The 21,088-nt window shown below is 43.8% G+C and overlaps 1 protein-coding gene across 2 annotated transcripts; it reads left to right on the top strand.

Moving 5' to 3' along the window:
- Positions 1-5,753: 5,753 nt before the first annotated feature.
- Positions 5,754-20,549, top strand: dusp27 (dual specificity phosphatase 27). Of its 2 annotated transcripts, none has more exons than XM_079616744.1 (6): positions 5,754-5,846; positions 10,813-10,914; positions 11,023-11,159; positions 12,621-12,852; positions 13,192-13,409; positions 17,025-20,549. In XM_079616744.1, the coding sequence occupies exons 2-6, from the start codon at positions 10,817-10,819 to the stop codon at positions 19,616-19,618; spliced, it is 3,279 nt and encodes a 1,092-aa protein (XP_079472870.1). In that variant the 5' UTR covers positions 5,754-5,846; positions 10,813-10,816; the 3' UTR covers positions 19,619-20,549. The 2 variants fall into 2 exon arrangements, with proteins under 2 accessions (XP_079472870.1, XP_079472871.1); XM_079616745.1 differs by lacking the exon at positions 5,754-5,846 and adding an exon at positions 10,762-10,780.
- The last annotated feature ends 539 nt before the right edge of the window (positions 20,550-21,088 follow it).

The raw sequence follows: 21,088 nt of genomic DNA on the forward strand, positions 1-21,088 counted from the left end.
CTCCTCACACACACTGATCCTCACACACACTGATCCTCACACACACTGATCCTCACACACACACACACACTGATCCTCACACACACTGATCCTCACACACACTGATCCTCACACACACTGATCCTCACACACACTGATCCTCACACACACTGATCCTCACACACACACACACACTCCTCACACACACTGATCCTCACACACACACACTCCTCACACACACTGATCCTCACACACACTGATCCTCACACACACTGATCCTCACACACACTGATCCTCACACACACTGATCCTCATACACACTGATCCTCACACACACGGATCCTCACACACACTGATCCTCATACACACTGATCCTCACACACACTGATCCTCACACACACACACTCCTCACACACACTGATCCTCACACACACTGATCCTCACACACACTGATCCTCATACACACTGATCCTCACACACACACACTCCTCACACACACTGATCCTCACACACACTGATCCTCACACACACTGATCCTCACACACACTGATCCTCACACACACTGATCCTCACACACACTGATCCTCACACACACTGATCCTCATACACACTGATCCTCACACACACACACTCCTCACACACACTGATCCTCACACACACTGATCCTCACACACACTGATCCTCATACACACTGATCCTCACACACACGGATCCTCACACACACACACTCCTCACACACACTGATCCTCACACACACTGATCCTCACACACACGGATCCTCACACACACTGATCCTCACACACACACACTCCTCACACACACTGATCCTCATACACACTGACCCTCACACACACACACTCCTCACACACACTGATCCTCACACACACTGATCCTCACACACACGGATCCTCACACACACTGATCCTCACACACACACACTCCTCACACACACTGATCCTCACACACACGGATCCTCACACACACACACTCCTCACACACACGGATCCTCACACACACGGATCCTCACACACACTGATCCTCACACACACTGATCCTCACACACACTGATCCTCACACACACACACTCCTCACACACACTGATCCTCACACACACTGACCCTCACACACACACACTCCTCACACACACTGATCCTCACACACACTGATCCTCACACACACGGATCCTCACACACACTGATCCTCACACACACACACTCCTCACACACACTGATCCTCACACACACACTCCTCACACACACTGATCCTCACACACACACTTCTCACACACACTGACCCTCACACACACACACTCCTCACACACACTGATCCTCACACACACTGATCCTTACACACACGGATCCTCACACACACTGATCCTCACACACACACACTCCTCACACACACTGATCCTCACACACACTGATCCTCACACACACAGATCCTCACACACACTGATCCTCACACACACACACTCCTCACACACACTGATCCTCACACACACGGATCCTCACACACACACACTCCTCACACACACGGATCCTCACACACACTGATCCTCACACACACGGATCCTCACACACACTGATCCTCACACACACTGATCCTCACACACACTGATCCTCACACACACTGATCCTCACACACACTGATCCTCACACACACTGATCCTCACACACACTGATCCTCACACACACTGATCCTCACACACACTGATCCTCACACACACTGATCCTCACACACACACACTCCTCACACACACGGATCCTCACACACACGGATCCTCACACACACTGATCCTCACACACACTGATCCTCATACACACTGATCCTCACACACACTGATCCTCACACACACTGATCCTCACACACACGGATCCTCACACACACTGATCCTCACACACACACACTCCTCACACACACTGATCCTCACACACACACACTCCTCACACACACTGATCCTCACACACACACTCCTCACACACACTGATCCTCACACACACTGATCCTCACACACACTGATCCTCACACACACACACTCCTCACACACACTGATCCTCACACACACTGATCCTCACACACACTGATCCTCACACACACACTCCTCACAAACACACTGATCCTCACACACACTGATCCTCACACACACACACACACTCCTCACACACACTGATGAGATATAAAGTGTTGTTGTGTGTTACTCCGTGTCAGACACACACTCCTCACACACACTCCTCACACACACTGATGAGATATAAAGTGTTGTTGTGTGTTACTCCGTGTCAGACACACACTCCCGCTGAGCCTCACACACACACACACACTGATCCTCACACACACACATCCTGCTGGTTTACTCTTTATATGCAACCCTGTGATATGAACCACATTCTGATGTAGTTTTAAATGTAGATTTTATGTGATCGGGTTTGTATAATAGTTGTTGCTCTCACACACGTCAGGGTCTCGTCGTCTGCACTGCAGCCGCTGGTGTGTTCTGTGTTCTGCGGTCAGCACCACTGACACACACACACTCTCACACACACACTCACACACGTCAGGGTCTCGTCGTCTGCACTACAGCCGCTGGTGTGTTCTGTGTTCTGCGGTCAGCACCACTGACCGGGTCCTGGACCGGGCCGCTCATAACACACTCTCTGGTGTTTTATTTCTATACGTTTCTTCTTGACTTTGAAGCTCTTTATAGAATAGTGTCATACATAAAGATATATTAATATTACTGTGACCATAACGAGAATGTGTGTGTGTGTGAGTGAGTTTCTGTTGTGTGTGTGTGTGTGTGTGTTTCTGTATTGTGTGTGTGTGTGTGTGTGTGTGTGTGTGTGTGTGTGTGTGTGTGTGTGTGTGTGTGTGTGTGTGTGTGTGTGTGTGTGAGAGAGAGAGAGAGAGAGACGGAGGACTGTGTGTGTGAGAGAGAGAGACTGAGGACTGTGTGTGTGTGTTGTGTAGCGTGTGTGTGTGTGTGTGTTTCTGTATTTTGTGTGTGAGTGAGTGAGTTTCTGTAGTGTGTGTCTGTGTGTGTAGTGTGTGTGTGTGTGTGTGTGTGTGTGTGTGTGTGTGAGAGAGAGAGAGACTGAGGACTGTGTGTGTGAGAGAGAGAGAGACTGAGGACTGTGTGTGTGTGTTGTGTAGTGTGTGTGTGTGTGTTTCTGTATTTTGTGTGTGAGTGAGTGAGTTTCTGTAGTGTGTGTCTGTGTGTGTAGTGTGTGTGTGTGTGTGTGTGTTCATCACTGCCTCTCCTCCTGGTCCCGGTGGCCGTGTCGTGTCTGTGCCTTTAACCGTGCGGGTTCTCCTGTAGATGTACACACACACACACACACACTCCTTTAAACACTGTTTATACCTGCAGATGAACTACAGAATCACGTTAGAAAGGTTCTGATATATTTAAAGAGAGATTTATACAGTAATAAATGTGTCCGCTGTCACACAAATGCAGTATATATTATATTATAACTATAACGTTTTGTACATTAGATTATTTTTGTGCTTTATTCTGTAAGCTTTTGTTTCTGTCGAATATTTTATCATCTGTGGGAAGAATCGGATTCCCATGCGGAGTAATAAAGCCGTGAGCTGAGGGCCGTGTGTGTGTGATCATTCTTTATGGGTTATGCTTTAAAAAAAAAAAGGTTTCAGAAATATTTCTGGCTCCCCAAAGAACTTCTCAGTGAAAAACATCGGCTACTTTATTTTTAAGTGTATACACAAAGTTACACACACACACACAAACACTCACACACACATACAATTGCTTGGAAAAAAGGCAAAAATAACCAATTTCCACTCATTGATCAACTATACAGTGTTGTCAGTGTGCCTCGGCCTGTGTCTGTTCACATCTAATAATGTGTGTTGGGTTTCTTGACCCGATGTCTCACTGGTTATCCACAAACACTCTCTCTCTCTCACACACACACACACACACACACAGGTGAGGTTTCTTGACCCGATGTCTCACTGGTTATCCACAAACACTCTCTCTCTCTCTCACACACACACACACACACACAGGTGAGGTTTCTTGACCCATTAGATGTCTCACTGGTTATCCACAAACACTCTCTCTCTCTCTCTCACACACACACACACACACAGGTGAGGTTTCTTGACCCGATGTCTCACTGGTTATCCACAAACACTCTCTCTCTCTCACACACACACACACACACACAGGTGAGGTTTCTTGACCCGTTAGATGTCTCACTGGTTATCCACAAACCATCGATCTCTGGATAAATCCTGACTTTCCTCCATTCTGCTCATTGGATCTCCGGATGCCGTGTTTACCTGGCTTACATAATACAATAATACAGTTAAGCGCAACAATGAGGAAATTAATCTGAGCACAGACAGACATTTAATCACGAGACCGAATGTTTGTCATGATGGTGTTCATAAGCTTCCGCTGGTGACGTGTTCACTGGTTAGACTGGTTTGGGTCCCCTCAGGTTATGCTGGTCACGTGTTCACTGGTTAGACTGGTTTGGGTCCCCTCAGGTTATGCTGGTCACGTGTTCACTGGTTAGACTGGTTTGGGTCCCCTCAGGTTATGCTGGTCACGTGTTCACTGGTTAGACTGGTTTGGGTCCCCTCAGGTTATGCTGGTGACGTGTTCACTGGTTAGACTGGTTTGGGTCCCCTCAGGTTATGCTGGTGTTCAAAGGAAGGACTGCATGTTTGTAGTCTAGAAGGAAAATACTCAAATGCGTGATTATTTAATGTAACAAAAAAGACGAGTTAAAAAACATACAAAAACAGTAGGCCTAGTTAGTAAATAGTAGCTAAACAAACCGTTACATAAATAAAAAAACATTTGGCCAAACATATAATACAGACGTGTAGATGATCTCTGCAGTAAATCGGAAATGAAAGATGTGTGTGTCCTGGCCCGCACTGAGAGTCAGTCAGTTTATATTTATGTTTGTTTGCGCATGCGTCAAGCCCAACACGTCAGTTAAGTTTTTACAACTTTTTTACAGAGTAAGGGTTATTTATAGTGTGAGGGTTATATGTTACAATAGTCTATTTCTACATTCCGATACTGCTTTGATGTCTACATATATCCGCGCTCTCTCTATTTACACAAACACAAATAAATGATGGTGATTTAACACAGAACCGAGAAGCTTCGAGTTAGAACTGGTGACTGGCGCCATCTTGTGTCTCACAGCGATAAACACTGCAGCACTGAACACGATAGATAGACAGATAGATAGATAGATAGATAGATAGATAGATAGATAGATAGATAGATAGATAGATAGATAGATAGATAGATAGATAGATAGATAGATAGATAGATAGATAGATAGACAGACAGACAGACAGACAGACAGACAGACAGACAGACAGACAGACAGACAGACAGACAGACAGACAGACAGACAGACAGACAGACAGACAGACAGACAGACAGACAGACAGATAGATAGACAGACAGACAGACAGACAGACAGACAGACAGACAGACAGACAGACAGACAGACAGATAGATAGATAGATAGATAGATAGATAGATAGATAGATAGATAGATAGATAGATAGATAGATAGATAGATGTATTTGTAGCTAGAAGGCTTTTTAAATAAAAAGAGTAATTATGAGGTTGAGATAAAGAAAAAGATTGATGTACAAAAGTGAATTAGTCTGCAGTGACCAGTGAACTCTCCTGCTGGAGTCGTCATGATAAACGCTCCGGCCCTTTAAGGGCCCCGGGGCCTCAGACCCCTGATGATGTCACACGGGCCGGTGGGAGTGTGAGGAGCCTCTAAGTTTAGAGTCACACACACACACTCACACACACACTCGCAGACCTCGGCGCTGGACACGGAGCCTCAGACACTCAGGTCAGAAACTTCATCGACTTTCACTGTTGCTTTACAGCATAGAGACATACAAGTGTTAGATATTGTTCTGTAGATCTTTTTACACGCTTACACTGTGTGTGTGTGTGTGTGTGTGTGTGTGTGTGTGTGTGTGTGTGTGTGTGTGTGTGTGTGTGTGTGTGTGTGTGTGTGTGTGTGTGTGTGTGTGTGTGTGTGTGTGTGTGTTTGTGTGTGTGTGTGTGTGTGTGGGTGTGTGTGTGTGTGTGTCTCCCTGTTCCAGAAGAATCTCTGCAGCTGTCACACTCTATATATAGACACACACACACACACACACACACACACACACACACACACACACACACACACACACACACACACACACACACACACACACAGGCCTGATCATGTTGTTGTCAGATGTTTGTGTGTCATGTTGTGTGTTTAATCGGTGTGTTTGTGGAGTTGTCACTGTGAAGTCTTCAGATCATCAACACACACACACACACACACACACACACACACACACACACACACACACACACACACACACACACACACACACACTCACACACACACACACACACACACACTAACACACACACACACACACACACACACACACACACACACACTCACACACACACACACACACACACACACACACACACACACACACACACACACAGCAGTTTCTGCTCTTCTGGGTTTTCTGAACTAAAGCGTTTACTTTATATATAGTTTGAGTTCTTCATCCCGTTAGATTGATGTAAATAAACGTAATGCGGTGGCACTTTACAGTAAGCTTTCAGTTGTAGTCACTGTGAAGAACAATCACTGAATAATTATATTTGTATTACAGTTTTTACCAACTGCTTACACACAAAATCTTTTCATGTCACACGATTTTTGAAACCTCTCACTCAAAATGCAAAACTACACAGCAAATCTCCAAAACCATAAGCTATTTCTCAGCCTTTGACTCAGTTTTCAATTGCATAAAACACTTTTTTCAAAACTCTACACACAATTCTCTACCTAACACACAAAAATCTTACAGGAAATGGCTTGCTTTCCTTTTCTAAACACAACCAATCAAAATGCTACACTTATTCACCAGGCCACACACACACACCTCACATGTGCAAACACTACAGTAATTGCTGATCACACAATCACTGCTTTACTGTAGTATATAGGCCTATGAATACAGTAGGTCACAGGTCAGATTACCTGTTTTGATTACCCTCCCCCCAGGACCCCACACACACAACAATTGTGTTCTTTACTGTATTCTAGAATATTTTTTTTGTTTACATATGTTTATGGTTTTGTTGTATGCTACTGTAAACAACAGTAATGTTACTGTAAATATTTTCTGTTTCTACATTGCATTGGTGTTTCCAGTGTAGATAATTCATAAGGTTTACAGTGTACTTGTTCTCCTCTCAGCAGATTACTGTCACTGTAGAATGTTACATTGAAGTGTAGATATAAGCCTATGAAAGACCAAAGAGCTTTAGATCTAGAACAACAGTGTTTGCATGATATATCCAAAAATGTACTATTATGAAAGAAGTGTTTGTCATTTGATGCAAATGCTTCATTCTGACTTGTGTTTATGGCATTTTGAATGCAGTGTTGCATTTTTAAGGAGATGTGAGGCATTTTGCATTTTGTGTGTGCAGTTTTGGGAATTGTGTGTAGAGTTTTGAAAAAAGGAGACATAGTTTTGAAAACGTGTGTAAGCAGTTGGAAAAAACTGTAATATTAACAAAGGTATTAACTAATGTTAACTATAATACCTTATTGTTGTTGTTATATTATTGCTAAGGTGTAATATAATATGTATCTGTATCTCTTGGACCACATTCAAATGATGTCTGTCTGTCTCAATTCAATTTCAATGTCAAGTGAGCTTTATTATCATGACTGTGTATCACAATGTTCTGGTGCGTTTTGTTCTCTCTCTTTGTTGTCCAGTCCAGTCTCCTCATCTATACAGCAATATAGAGTTCCACAGCAGCTTTACAGAGATCACAGGAGATTACAGGAACAGTGTTCAGCTTTACAGCAGATCTAGAGTAAAGTTACTGTCCAGATAAAGTTAGTTCTGATTGATTCACTTCCGTTGTAAAGATCATTAGTTATTAACTTAGCGGCCGCTAACACGACACCGTTAATGCGCTCCGGCCGCTCGTCCGCACAACAGCGCCTGTGTCTCGGGAACGCAAACCATGAAATAAGTTCCAAGGTGCAAGCGATTATCCGTTATCTCTGCACAAACCTCAAAAACGCAAACCCGTGAAGCGCTGACGGCGCGCACATGCGCATCACGTGTTCAGTCCATAGGTGTGCGAGCTTGAATATAATATAATATGTGAATAATAGGGAAAGGATCTACCGCCAGCAGTCGATTCTGATATTCTAGGTATTATTAACTGGAGTTTTGAGATGGCAGTAGACGTGAAGGACTATAATGCGTTAAGAGCTCACTCAAGTACTGCGGAGATAAACCATTTAGTGCTTTGTAAGTGATCAGCAATATTTTAAAATGTATACGATGTTTAATAGGCAGCCAATGCAGTGTTGACAGAACGGGGCTAATATGGTCATACTTCCTGGTTCTGGTAAGAACTCGAGCGGCTGCGTTTTGAACTAGCTGTAGTTTGTGTGTTAAGCGTGCAGGGCAACCACCCAGTAGAGCATTACAATAATCTAGCCTTGAGCTCATGAACGCATCAACTAATTGTTCTGCATTATTCATTGAGAGCATATGACGTAATTTAGATATATTTTTAAGATGAAAGAAAGCGGCAACAATTAGTACTTTATCTGCAGCCAATACTAATTCTGATAGAAAGTCAGCAAATTCTTTGATGAAGTCAGTATGGTGCCCTGGTGGCCTGTATACAGTAGCCAGCAGAATTTTCAAACGTGATTTATCGTTTACACTATATATTTTTACATTAAGGACCAACACTTCAAAAGAATTATATTTACAACTAGACTTCTAAGTAATTCTGAAAATATGACTATTTCAGTCCCCCCTTCACTCAAAACTGCCTCGGTCACACCCATCTTGAAAAAACCTGGTCTGGACCCCTACTAATTTTAGTAATCTTCGTCCCATATCTAACTTACCCTTCAGATCTAAAATTCTGGAAAAAACAGTCGCTTCTCAACTTCATAATCACCTCATGTCGGACAGCATCTACGAGCAGTTTCAATCCGGCTTCCGTCCGCTTCACAGCACTGAAACCGCACTCCTCAAACTTTCAGATGACCTTCACAGCAGCTTTTGATACCATTTCTCATCCTACCCTCCTTAGTCGATTATCATCTATTGGTTTCACCCACGTTCCCATAGCCTGGTTTACTTCATACATCTCTGATCGCACACAGTTCATACAACTCAAATCCCAGAAATCCGTTACCTTCCCCGTCTCCGCTGGAGTGCCCCTAGGCTCTGTATTGGGGCCTCTCCTTTTTATCCTCTACATCCTCCCTCTTGGTCACATCCTCCGTAAACTTAACATTAAATTTCATTGCTACGCGGACGACACCCAGCTCTACCTCTCTACTTACCCATCTTCTTTACTCCCACCAACCTCTCTTACCCTGTGTCTCCAAGAAATCCACTCTTGGTTCTCATCCAACTTTCTCAAACTAAACAGTTGAAAAACCGAAGTTCTCCTGGTGGGCACACCACATACTCTCCCCAAAGCTAACACAGTTTCCATTGTCATTGATAATTCAAGCGTTCTTCCCTCCCCTCAGGTTAAGAGTCTGGGTGTCGTCCTCGACAGCACATTATCGTTCCACTCTCACATAAATAGCATCACCCGGTCCGCCTATTTCCACCTGCGTAACATCTCCCGTCTTCGCCCCTCTCTCACTCCTCAAACCACTGCCATCCTGGTCCACAGCCTCGTCACATCGCGGATACACTACTGCAACTCACTCCTGTTTGGTCTCCCTCATAAGTCTCCTACAGAACTCTGCTGCACGTCTGATTACTCGGACCCCCGTTTTTCATCATATCACTCCTATCTTGCACCAACTTCACTGGCTTCCCATTAAACAGAGGATCATTTTTAAAATACTTCTCATTACTTTCAAAGCTGTTCATAACATGGCTCCTCCTTATATCTCAGATCTCCTCCATTTAAACATCCCTACCCGTTCCCTGCGATCCTCCCACACCTGCCAGCTTTCTGTCCCCCTGCCCGTCTTGTCACAATCTTTGGAATTCACTCCCTCCAGACCTTCGTACCATCGACTCATTTCATCTCTTCAAATCCAAACTCAAAACTCTGTTGTTTAGACAGTCATATTCCACCTGACCCATATCTCCTCAATGTGTCTTGCCAATTTTATTTGTTTACTGTTTTAATGTTTTTATCTGCTTTGTACAGTGTCCTTGGGTGTCTTGATAAGGCGCTTTAAATAAAATGTATTATTAAATTACAGCAACACCTCCTCCTTTGCGTGTCAGACGAGGTTCATGTTTATAACCGTAATGTTGTGGGGTTGACTCATTTAAAGCAATGTAATCGTTTGGTTTTAGCCAGGTTTCTGGGTTATAATTATATTATAGTTATATTCAGGCACATCTAGGTTATAATCTGTAATCATATCATTAACTATTAGCGCTTGAAGTAAGAGATTGAATATTCAGCAACCCAAGCTTTATCATTTGCTCATTTGTATTATATCTGTTTTTTATTTGTTGAACATCAATTAAATTTTTAACCTTAGATGGGTTTGGACGTTTTTAATATTTCCAAATTCGGGGAATATCTAGGTGTAAGAGTCTCGATGTGATGGGATTTATCTGACCTTGGTGACGTGAGGCCGCTAGCAGACGGTCGGTTTAGCCAGTCTGTCTGCTTCCTGACCTGAGCCCCAGATTGTCATGTTTGAGCTCACGGTTGTGTGTGTGTGTGTGTGTGTGTGTGTGTGTGTGTGTGTGTGTGTGTGTGTGTAGTGTGATGGCGTCGGCTGAGAGCTTCAGTGCTGTGGAGGATCAGGATGAAGCGGCGAGTGTTAAACTCGTTCAGTCGCATTACTTGCGCTGTCCTTCTCCCAGGTTCACTCACACACCAACACTGAATACACCCCAAAACACTGTTAAATATCAGCCACACACACTTCATATATCCCGACGTCATATGTGTGTGTGTTTGATCTCCTGCAGTTTCTCCATGATGTCCGATCGCTTCTCTACGGTTTCGGACCGGTTTTCCATGATCTCGGGCTCAGAAGCAGAAAGCATCTTCATGGAACCCATTCATCTGTCCTCAGCCATCGCCGCCAAGAAGATCATCAGCGAAGGTCTGTCTCCGCTTTACCCAGTAAACTTACACTATCACCCAGTAAACTTACATTATCACCCAGTAAACTTACATTTACTGGGTGATAGTGTAAGTTTACTGGGTGATAGTGTAAGTTTACTGGGTGATAATGTAAGTTTACTGGGTGATAATGTAAGTTCACTGGGTGATAATGTAAGTTTACTGGGTGATAATGTAAGTTCACTGGGTGATAATGTAAGTTTACTGGGTGATAATGTAAGTTTACTGGGTGATAATGTAAGTTTACTGGGTGATAGTGTAAGTTTACTGGGTGATAATGTTAGTTTACTGGGTGATAGTGTAAGTTTACTGGGGTGATAATGTAAGTTTACTGGGTGATAATGTTAGTTTACTGGGTGATAATGTAAGTTTACTGGGTGATAGTGTAAGTTTACTGGGTGATAACTTACATTATCACCCAGTAAACTTACACTGATAGATTACATTTGTGCCCCAGACCTGAGTGAAACCACCCACACTGTTCTGCCAAAAACAGGTTCTTGGAACGTTTTGCTAACATTCCCATTAAGTTACGAAAACGTTTTGTTCTCTGAACATCCAGATTTTTTCTTGGTCAAGTGAACAGAATTAGTATTTCTGTCTTGTTTCCAGTATAAATATCAAAAAATTCTTAAATCGTGAAGCATTTACCAGATAAGTAAAATTACGTAAGAAATTATATCTAGTTTTCTAAAAAATATATATATATATATATTACATTTTAAAACAAGCAAAATGATCTACCAATGGAGTAAGAAAATGTATCTTAATTCAAATGGAAAACAACTTTATTTTTCTTGTATTAGAATTTTTAGATATTTGGACTGGAAACAAGACAAAAATATTAAAAGCATTTTTTCTTGTGTATCATTCTACAAACATTATGAGAATGTTACTTATGAACGTTCTGAAACAAGTAACAACATTTAAAAACCGTTAGACAAACTAAAATGTTTCAGAAAAACGTTCCATGAACTGTTTAAATCAAGTTTTTGTGCTAATGTTTAAAGAACACTTTGAATGAACGTTAATGTTCCTGGAAGATCATTAGTTCATGTTTTTGGGAACCGAGAGAGAACGTTCTCCAGGGTTCTTTCTCCATTCTGTCACTGACGAGTTCCTTCACTGTCACCGTTGGCTTTTACATATTCATCAACATTACTGATCTCCTGCACTGACCGCGTTATATGAGAACTGAGCTGGACGATGACATCACAGTTTCTCCAGAGCGGATATATATATAAATGAACTAAATTAATAACTTTTTTACAACAGAAATGAAGCATCACTGAACTCACTTAAGCTGGACTGACGCTATTCTCTTCTGAACACACACTTTGATGCATGTGTTCTCTCTGTAAAGCGGCTCTGACACACTCTGCTGTAGAAAGCGCTGTATAAGTAAAGCTGACGTGACTTCTGACTTCTCGTCGGCCCTCAGAGCTGGAGTCGAGGGTCGGCAGGACGCCGGTGACCTCTGACCTCGCGCTGGAGTCCGCAGAGCAGCTGATGGTGGAGGACCTGTATAACCGTGTGAAGGACATGATGGACGACCGCAGCCCCTACAACACGCCGTGTGTGCTGGACATCCAGAGAGCGCTGGTCCAGGACCGGCTCGAGGCTCCGTTCAACCCCGTGGATGAAGTCTGGCCCAACGTGTACATCGCAGAGAAGTGAGTCCCCGGAACACGACAACACGGTCACTCCCCTTCACAGACAGCAAAGTCATAGTAAATCATAGGGGTAATTTCCATTTTGGGGTGAACTAACCCTTTAAATATATAATTACAATGTAGCAATGACATCTTTAAATAAAGTATAACCAAATCCTTTATAAAACCTTTACAATGAAAGTACAAGTAATCAACATTCTGCCACAATTTGCATTAAACACACATCATTCTTGTAATTTGTTGTCACAGGAACATGCGAAACACGAGTGTGTCCGTCTGACGTTGTTGCCTGCCTGTAGTGAAGGAAAGGCTGATGTGTTTGCCTGTTCTCTGCTTCAGGTCGGTGGCTATGAATAAAGGCCGTCTCAAGCGCCTCGGCATCACTCACGTGGTGAACGCGGGTCACGGCACCGGCGTGTACACCGGCGAGCTGTTCTACCAGGGCATGAACGTCTCGTACCTGGGCATCGAGCTGGACGATTTCCCCGAGGCCGACATCTCTCCTCACTTCCGCTCGTGCGCAGAGTTTCTGGACGACGCTTTGCTGACACACAGGGGTGAGCGTGGAAACCGCTCGTCGTCATTATTATATCGGGGGTTAATATAGTTCGTTTTTTAACATAAATGTTCGGTAACACTTTACAAAAAGGTTCATTAGTTAACATGAACTAGGAATGAACAATACTTCTGCAGCATTAATTAATCTAAGTTAATATCAATTTAATCGTTATTAAAATCAAAGGTTGTATTAGTTAACATGAGTTAATGCACTGTGAACTAACATGAACTAACAATGAACAGCTGGATTTTTAATAACTAACATTAACAAAGATTAATAAACACTGTCAAAAATGTATTGCTCATTGTTAGTCCAATCATTATCTATTGTTAACTAATGAACCTTATTGTAAAGTGTTGCCATTTTTTCTTTAAACGTTTGGCTAATTGCGTAAAAATTGTAGCAGAAGTCTAAACATCCACATCTGTGAGTAACACACTGTTCCTGTCGTAGATAAACAAGCCGAAGATACCAGATTAACTCACCGGCCTGGACTCTGTCACGTCTCACGCGCTTATTTTTAGAGTTAGTGCCACAGATATCTCCAGGAACCTCTTCAGGATCTGAGTCGAGTCCGAACTCGCCAGACTCGAGATCACGCCAGCGGCTCTTTATCGGCATCGATGGTGCAACCGCTCCAGAATCTTTCCAGTCCGCAAAAGGTTCTTTAGATTATTAAAATGTTCTTCAAACTAAGAAAAATGGTTATTTTAAGAACTGATCACGGAACGGTTTTTGAGGAACCAGAAATGCTTCTTGGCATCGCTGTGAAAACCCCTGTGGATCGGTTAGTTTTAAGAGTGTTAGCAGTAAGGATGATTGCTTCTCTTGACAGGGTTTGATTATTATTTTTTAATAATTATTAGGATGTAAACATCCAGTTTCCAAAACATTCATGAGCTCATAATGGTCTGATCTGATTCGACGTTACAATCAAGTTATTCCTGTAGATTCAGACCCAATCCTGATCGACACGCCTGTCCTCGTTCGGATAACAGCGTCTGCTAAACGATTAAATGTGAATGTAATGATCAGGAGCTGAACTTTGCAGGAACGGCTCTATATGCGTTATACTCTGAATCAGGGTCAGTGAACCCATGTGCTGCAGTTCAGAGGTCAGCCACTAGAGGTGATCCTTCCGTCATCATGTGCTGACCCTCGTGACCTCTCCTCTGCTGAACACAACAGACAATGTTCCCCGCAGGGACAGTGTGACTGTAGTCGCTCATCATCTAGTGCTCCACAACTGCAGGCGGGGGAATTATGAGACAGTTTTGGGGGAACTATCAATATAACACAATGGTTTGCATTTCCAAGTTGAGAATTTGTGTGTCATTTCCTGCATATCAGATCTGGATGTGGTTCAGAATGTCTCTGCCATTGATTGTTCTGTAGTCCGTCTTCTCATTTTGTTCCTGACATCAGGCTCTGCGAGAGAATTTATTAAAGCTTGGCTCATGTATATTAACTAGGTCATGATGTAGCGTGATAATTCAGCGCACAGTCACATGACTTCATTAATGTTAATGAGCCAAGACTAGAGAAATTCAATTGGCCGCAGGCTCTGTCTCAGCAAGCGATTTTGCATTTAAAAGACGTCTAATAGCTAAATTGTGACCACAGATGGACCATATCATGAAATGACACTTATATCTTGTAGATATTATTGACATTGGTAACATGATGGGATATCAACCGTCTCATGCGCTGCCTGGCCAAAAACAAAATTAATCAGTTTTGACTATAAGTGGGCTACAGATAGCATAGCACATGTCAAAGAAATGAAACCAAACACCTTGTAAACACTGTTGACTTAACTAACATGATGGAAAATCATACATCTCACAAGTTATGTTGGCAAAACCGACATGTAACCAAAATCAAGGTTATTTTGTCTAGAAGTGAGTTACTCATAGCTGGACTATATCGGGTCTATAGTTAACCTACTCATAGCCTGACTATATCGGGTCTATAGTTAACCTACTCATAGCTGGACTATATCGGGTCTATAGTTAACCTACTCATAGCTGGACTATATCGGGTCTATAGTTAACCTACTCATAGCTGGACTATATCGGGTCTATAGTTAACCTACTCATAGCTGGACTATATCGGGTCTATAGTTAACCTGCTCATAGCCGGACTATATCGGGTCTATAGTTAACCTACTCATAGCCGGACTATATCGGGTCTATAGTTAACCTGCTCATAGCCGGACTATATCGGGTCTATAGTTAACCTACTCATAGCCGGACTATATCGGGTCTATAGTTAACCTACTCATAGCCGGACTATATCGGGTCTATAGTTAACCTACTCATAGCTGGACTATATCGGGTCTATAGTTAACCTACTCATAGCTGGACTATATCGGGTCTATAGTTAACCTACTCATAGCCGGACTATATCGGGTCTATAGTTAACCTACTCATAGCTGGACTATATCGGGTCTATAGTTAACCTACTCATAGCCGGACTATATCGGGTCTATAGTTAACCTACTCATAGCCGGACTATATCGGGTCTATAGTTAACCTGCTCATAGCTGGACTATATCAGGTCTATAGTTAACCTACTCTTAGCTGGACTATATCGGGTCTATAGTTAACCTGCTCATAGCTGGACTATATCAGGTCTATAGTTAACCTACTCTTAGCTGGACTATATCGGGTCTATAGTTAACCTACTCATATCTGGACTATATCGGGTCTATAGTTAACCTACTCATATCTGGACTATATCGGGTCTATAGTTAACCTACTCATAGCTGGACTATATCGGGTCTATAGTTAACCTAGTCATAGCTGGACTATATCGGGTCTATAGTTAACCTACTCATAGCTGGACTACATCGGGTCTATAGTTAACCTACTCATAGCTGGACTATATTGGGTCTATAGTTTACCTACTCATAGCTGGACTATATCGGGTCTATAGTTAACCTACTCATAGCTGGACTATATCGGGTCTATAGTTAACCTACTTATAGCTGGACTATATCAGGTCTATAGTTAACCTACTCATATCTGGACTATATCAGGTCTATAGTTAACCTACTCATATCTGGACTATATCGGGTCTATAGTTAACCTACTCATAGCTGGACTATATCGGGTCTATAGTTAACCTGCTCATAGCTGGACTATATCGGGTCTATAGTTAACCTACTCATAGCTGGACTATATCGGGTCTATAGTTAACCTACTCATAGCTGGACTATATCGGGTCTATAGTTAACCTACTCATAGCTGGACTATATCGGGTCTATAGTTAACCTACTCATAGCTGGACTATATCGGGTCTATAGTTAACCTACTCATAGCTGGACTATATCGGGTCTATAGTTAACCTACTCATAGCTGGACTATATCGGGTCTATAGTTAACCTACTCATAGCTGGACTATATCGGGTCTATAGTTAACCTACTCATAGCTGGACTATATCGGGTCTATAGTTAACCTACTCATAGCTGAAATGAAACGGTGAAAATTACGTTTATTGCTTGCTGGGGTTGGAGGCTTAACATGCCAATTTACAGTTTTAATGTGTGTGACAAATCTGATGAAATTGCACAAATATGATGATGATTTTCTTTCATTCCCCTTCATGTAGGCAAGGTGCTCGTGGACTCGATGATGGGCGTGAGCCGGTCAGCGGTGCTTGTCGCTGCTTATCTCATGATCTTCCAGAACATGAGCATCATGGAGGCGCTGCTGGAGATCAGGAAGAAACGGGCCATCAACCCCAACGAAGGTTTCATAAAGCAACTCCGGCAACTCAACGAGACTCTAATGGAGGAGCGAGATGAAGACGACGACACCCTCAGCCAGTGCTCAGTGATTGACACGCGGGCTCGTCTCGACGAGGAGGAGAGTATGTTCGGGGTTAAAGCGGACTCCATCATGATGGACGAAGAGGAGGACGGTGGGAGCGTCATGAGTAGTGTGGCTTCTTCAGCCGCTGCGCTGAGAGCACAGCTTCTCAACGACCCAAACAAACCCGAGGTGGAGGAAACCACACAGGACCCGTCGCTCCCTGGGAAAGACCAGGATGATGAAGATGGGGATGTGGACGGCATGATTAGGGAGTGGCAGAAGCGCAACGAGAAGTACCAAAACGAGGACTGGTGGGAAGCCCAACTTCTGTGCGACGGGGAGGACAACGAGTCTCTGGCCGAGAGAAAGCAACCAGAGGACCTGGAGAGCGTGACCAGCGAAGATGTGCAAATGCTGAAGGAACGCATCCGACACCGTCCCCGTCGACCCGCTTCAGAGTCAGGATCCACAACCAGCAGTTACGCGGATCTCTGGAAGCAGCGAGTGAAGGAGATCGAGGAGCAGGCCGCCGCTCGGTACCGGCTCAAAGAGGCCGAGGAGGACACCAACAGCGAAGCCAGCCAGAAGAAGATCGACGACGATGTGGAGAGCATGCTCTCCGACAGCAGCTCCATGTACAACTTCTGCAAAAAGAACAAGGAAAATCTGACACCTCTGGAAAGATGGAAGGTTAAGCGAATTCAGTTCGGATGGAACAAAAAAGACGCGGATAACGGGGAGCAAACGGAGCCTGAGACGGAAGCGCCCGCTCCCTCGTTTGAGGACGTCAACTTAACGGCATATCAGACCTGGAAACTCAAGCAGCAGAAGAAGTTTGGCAGGGAAGAGAACAAGGATGAGATTGTGGAGATGAGTCGGGGGGAGGACACGGCCACGGTTAAGAGACGCCAGCGCAGAGAGGAGCTTCTGGAGCGCACGCGGAAAACACTGGAGGAGAGCCAGTCGGTGTGCGGATGGGAAACTGAGAGCGCTGGGAGTGCAATCCCACTGTCCGCCTTCTGTGCCGGAGCCTTTCCGATAGCAGACGATAGCGAATCAGTGCTGAGCGGAAGATCGTCGGTGCTGTCAGGGCGGAGCACTCGATCCCAGATCCCACTTCCCCAAGAGCCTCCTACTCCGGTCATGGGTCCGAACGGAGAGCCCATGGTGAACCTCGCCAATATCCAAAACTGGATAGCCAACGTGGTCAATGAGACTCTCATGCAGAAGCAAACCGAGATGCTGATGGGAGCGAGTCTCGGCCCTTCCCGAGCCGGATCGGTGTTCAGTCTGGGAGTCTCGGCACGAGGAGCAGACGATGAGAAAGCCTCAGTGTTGAGCGGATCCACGTCTTCAAGCGTTCTCTCCCGGAGTCGAGCCGAATCTGTGCGGTTTGGCGGGAGAGCCGAATCCGTGCTTTCATCAAACCTCTCCTCGGTGTCCGGGTTGGGATCACGCAGGAGCAAGATTACTACGACCAGTGTCCCGCTATACAGCCTCTTCCAAGACCAGGTGAACCTTCACAAACTGGACACCATGGAGAAAGAACTCAAGTCTGACATGCGGGACAAGATGGCGTCCTATGAGGTGAAGAAGATCGCGGAGGACAACAAGCGAAGTACGTTATACAAGAAGAAAAAAACAAAAGATGACGATGAAGATGAAGCCGATCTTGGAAAGTCCAATGGATTTGAGGATTTGGCAGCGCTTTCCTCTCAGAAACCCAAACCTAAAAGAGATTATGGCCGTTCAGGAATCCTGAACCTCCCGGCTTCAGCCAGGAACCCCACCAGCAACACCAGTGTTGACGAGTGGCTCCAAAACGTAAGACCTCCTGCGAGCAAACCGAAGCCTTATGATGGAGATGCCGAGCCGGTGCGAATGTCCCGGCCGTCGTACGGCGGGATCGAGGAACCCTCGGAGTTCGACTTCCCGAGCCGAAGGAGCTCAGTCTCCGTGGAAGCAGAAGAAGAGGAGTACAGCTTTCCCTCAAGATTCGCATCCAGGCATCGGGCTGATGCCGACATGGACTTGAGTCGAGATCCCAGTCCGGAGTTTATCGACCGATCTCGGAGATCCCCGCCTTCGTATAACGGCTCGAGTGAAGCTGTTACTCACAGACCCAGGAGACCTCACGCTGGCCCCGAGGACGAGGAGAGAGCCGGCTATCAGAGCTACTCCGCACAGCAGACGTTACAGGAGAACAGTGAGGCAGCGAGGACGGGCAAACCGGGACGGGAAGAGGAGGACGATGAGGAGATGTCGGCTTTTATTGCTCAGATCAAGCAGAGGGCGAGAGCGAGGCTGGCCCGAGAAATGGAGGATGATGAAGTTCTCTCCGCTTGGAGGAAACAGGAGGAGTCAAAGTCACACATTCACAATAAACAATAGTTAGTAAAATAAGTGTCTCATGTGTGTGAGGTGACAGGCTTCCATCCGTGAAGACAGAACTGTTCAGTACGAGCCAGTATGGAAGCTTGTTTGACATCGACCTTCAGTCTATTCTGTATATAAAGAACCCAGTGTGTACCGAATAGCATCGCTGCATTCATTATAAAGTGACACTTTCTCAAAATACTCTTTATATCACAGATTATATCACACAAATAAAGCTACTGGCATAAATGTTGTTTATATATGGGATTTTTTTTAGCTTATTAAAATGTTATTCACACTAATAAAAAAGGCAGTTCTTGTAAGAGCGGATCACTGGGAGGTTCTCCGAGGTTCTCCTGTGGCATCACTGTGGAAACACCCGTTTGGAGCCTCGAAGATGATCATGTTGTGCGAGACACTCACAGAACGGAGCGGCAGAGCTAGCAGCTCTCAACTGCAATAACAATATGTGCATGAAGATAATATACGGTTCTTTAAACACACGCTGAAATTGGGACAACGGGAAACTGCAAAACCCAATAACTCTAATAATGGCTATGAAGCACAAATCATTTCATGAAACATCCAAAAACAGGAAAAGGGTAACACTAAAATATAAAACATTGTTTTTTCTTGGTTTACACCAATGCTAATTTTTCTAAATGCCATAATCATTTGTTAACAAACAAGTATTCATTACTTTATTGAGCTCATTGTTTCTGCCTTAAATTATTACGTTTTTAGCGAACTGTGATTTTTGTATATTAAATGCATAACCTCTGATGACAGAACACTGTAAACTGTGATGTGGACTTCTGTAAAGCTGCTTTGAAATGATGTGTATTGTGAAAAGCGCTGTACAAATAAATGTGAATTGAATTGAATTGAATGATATGAATAACAACTGAGATTTATGAAGTGTTGGTCCAGTTCAAATCTACCTTCATTCGTGACTCTTGTCTGATTGGGTCAGTGTGTTTTATTTGTTCACTTGCTCACAAAACATAATATTAAACAATTATTGTGGAGGACAGTTTAGAACTGGGCGTTTAAACCCAACAAACAAACTAAAGAAATCAAGCATTGTGTAATTGGACTTTTGTCTCAAATCCTGGTAGTTTCTGAGATTCAGAGCAAGTGACAACTAGCCCCGATCTCCCAGTTTAAATCTACACTCGGGTCACAAACAACCCTGACAAAGATGTTCTAAGAACTTTCAAAATGTCCAGTTTATTAAAGGTTTGGCGCTTTGTTCTTGGTTATTTGAACATTAAAGGAACATTCCATTTGATCATTCTTCAGAAATTAAAGAGATGAAGATTGAACCCAAAAATGAAGATTGTGTCATCACTCATTTACTCATGCGTTTCTTTCTTCTGATGATCATGAAGAATGTTGGTATCAAGGAAAGAAATGGAAGGGGGGAAAACCCAACATTCTTCAAAATATCTTATTTTGTGTTCATCAGAAGAAAGAAACGCATGC

The sequence above is a fragment of the Phoxinus phoxinus genome (assembly GCF_949152265.1).
Source record: "Phoxinus phoxinus genome assembly, chromosome: 6".
Lineage (NCBI taxonomy): Eukaryota > Metazoa > Chordata > Actinopteri > Cypriniformes > Leuciscidae > Phoxinus > Phoxinus phoxinus.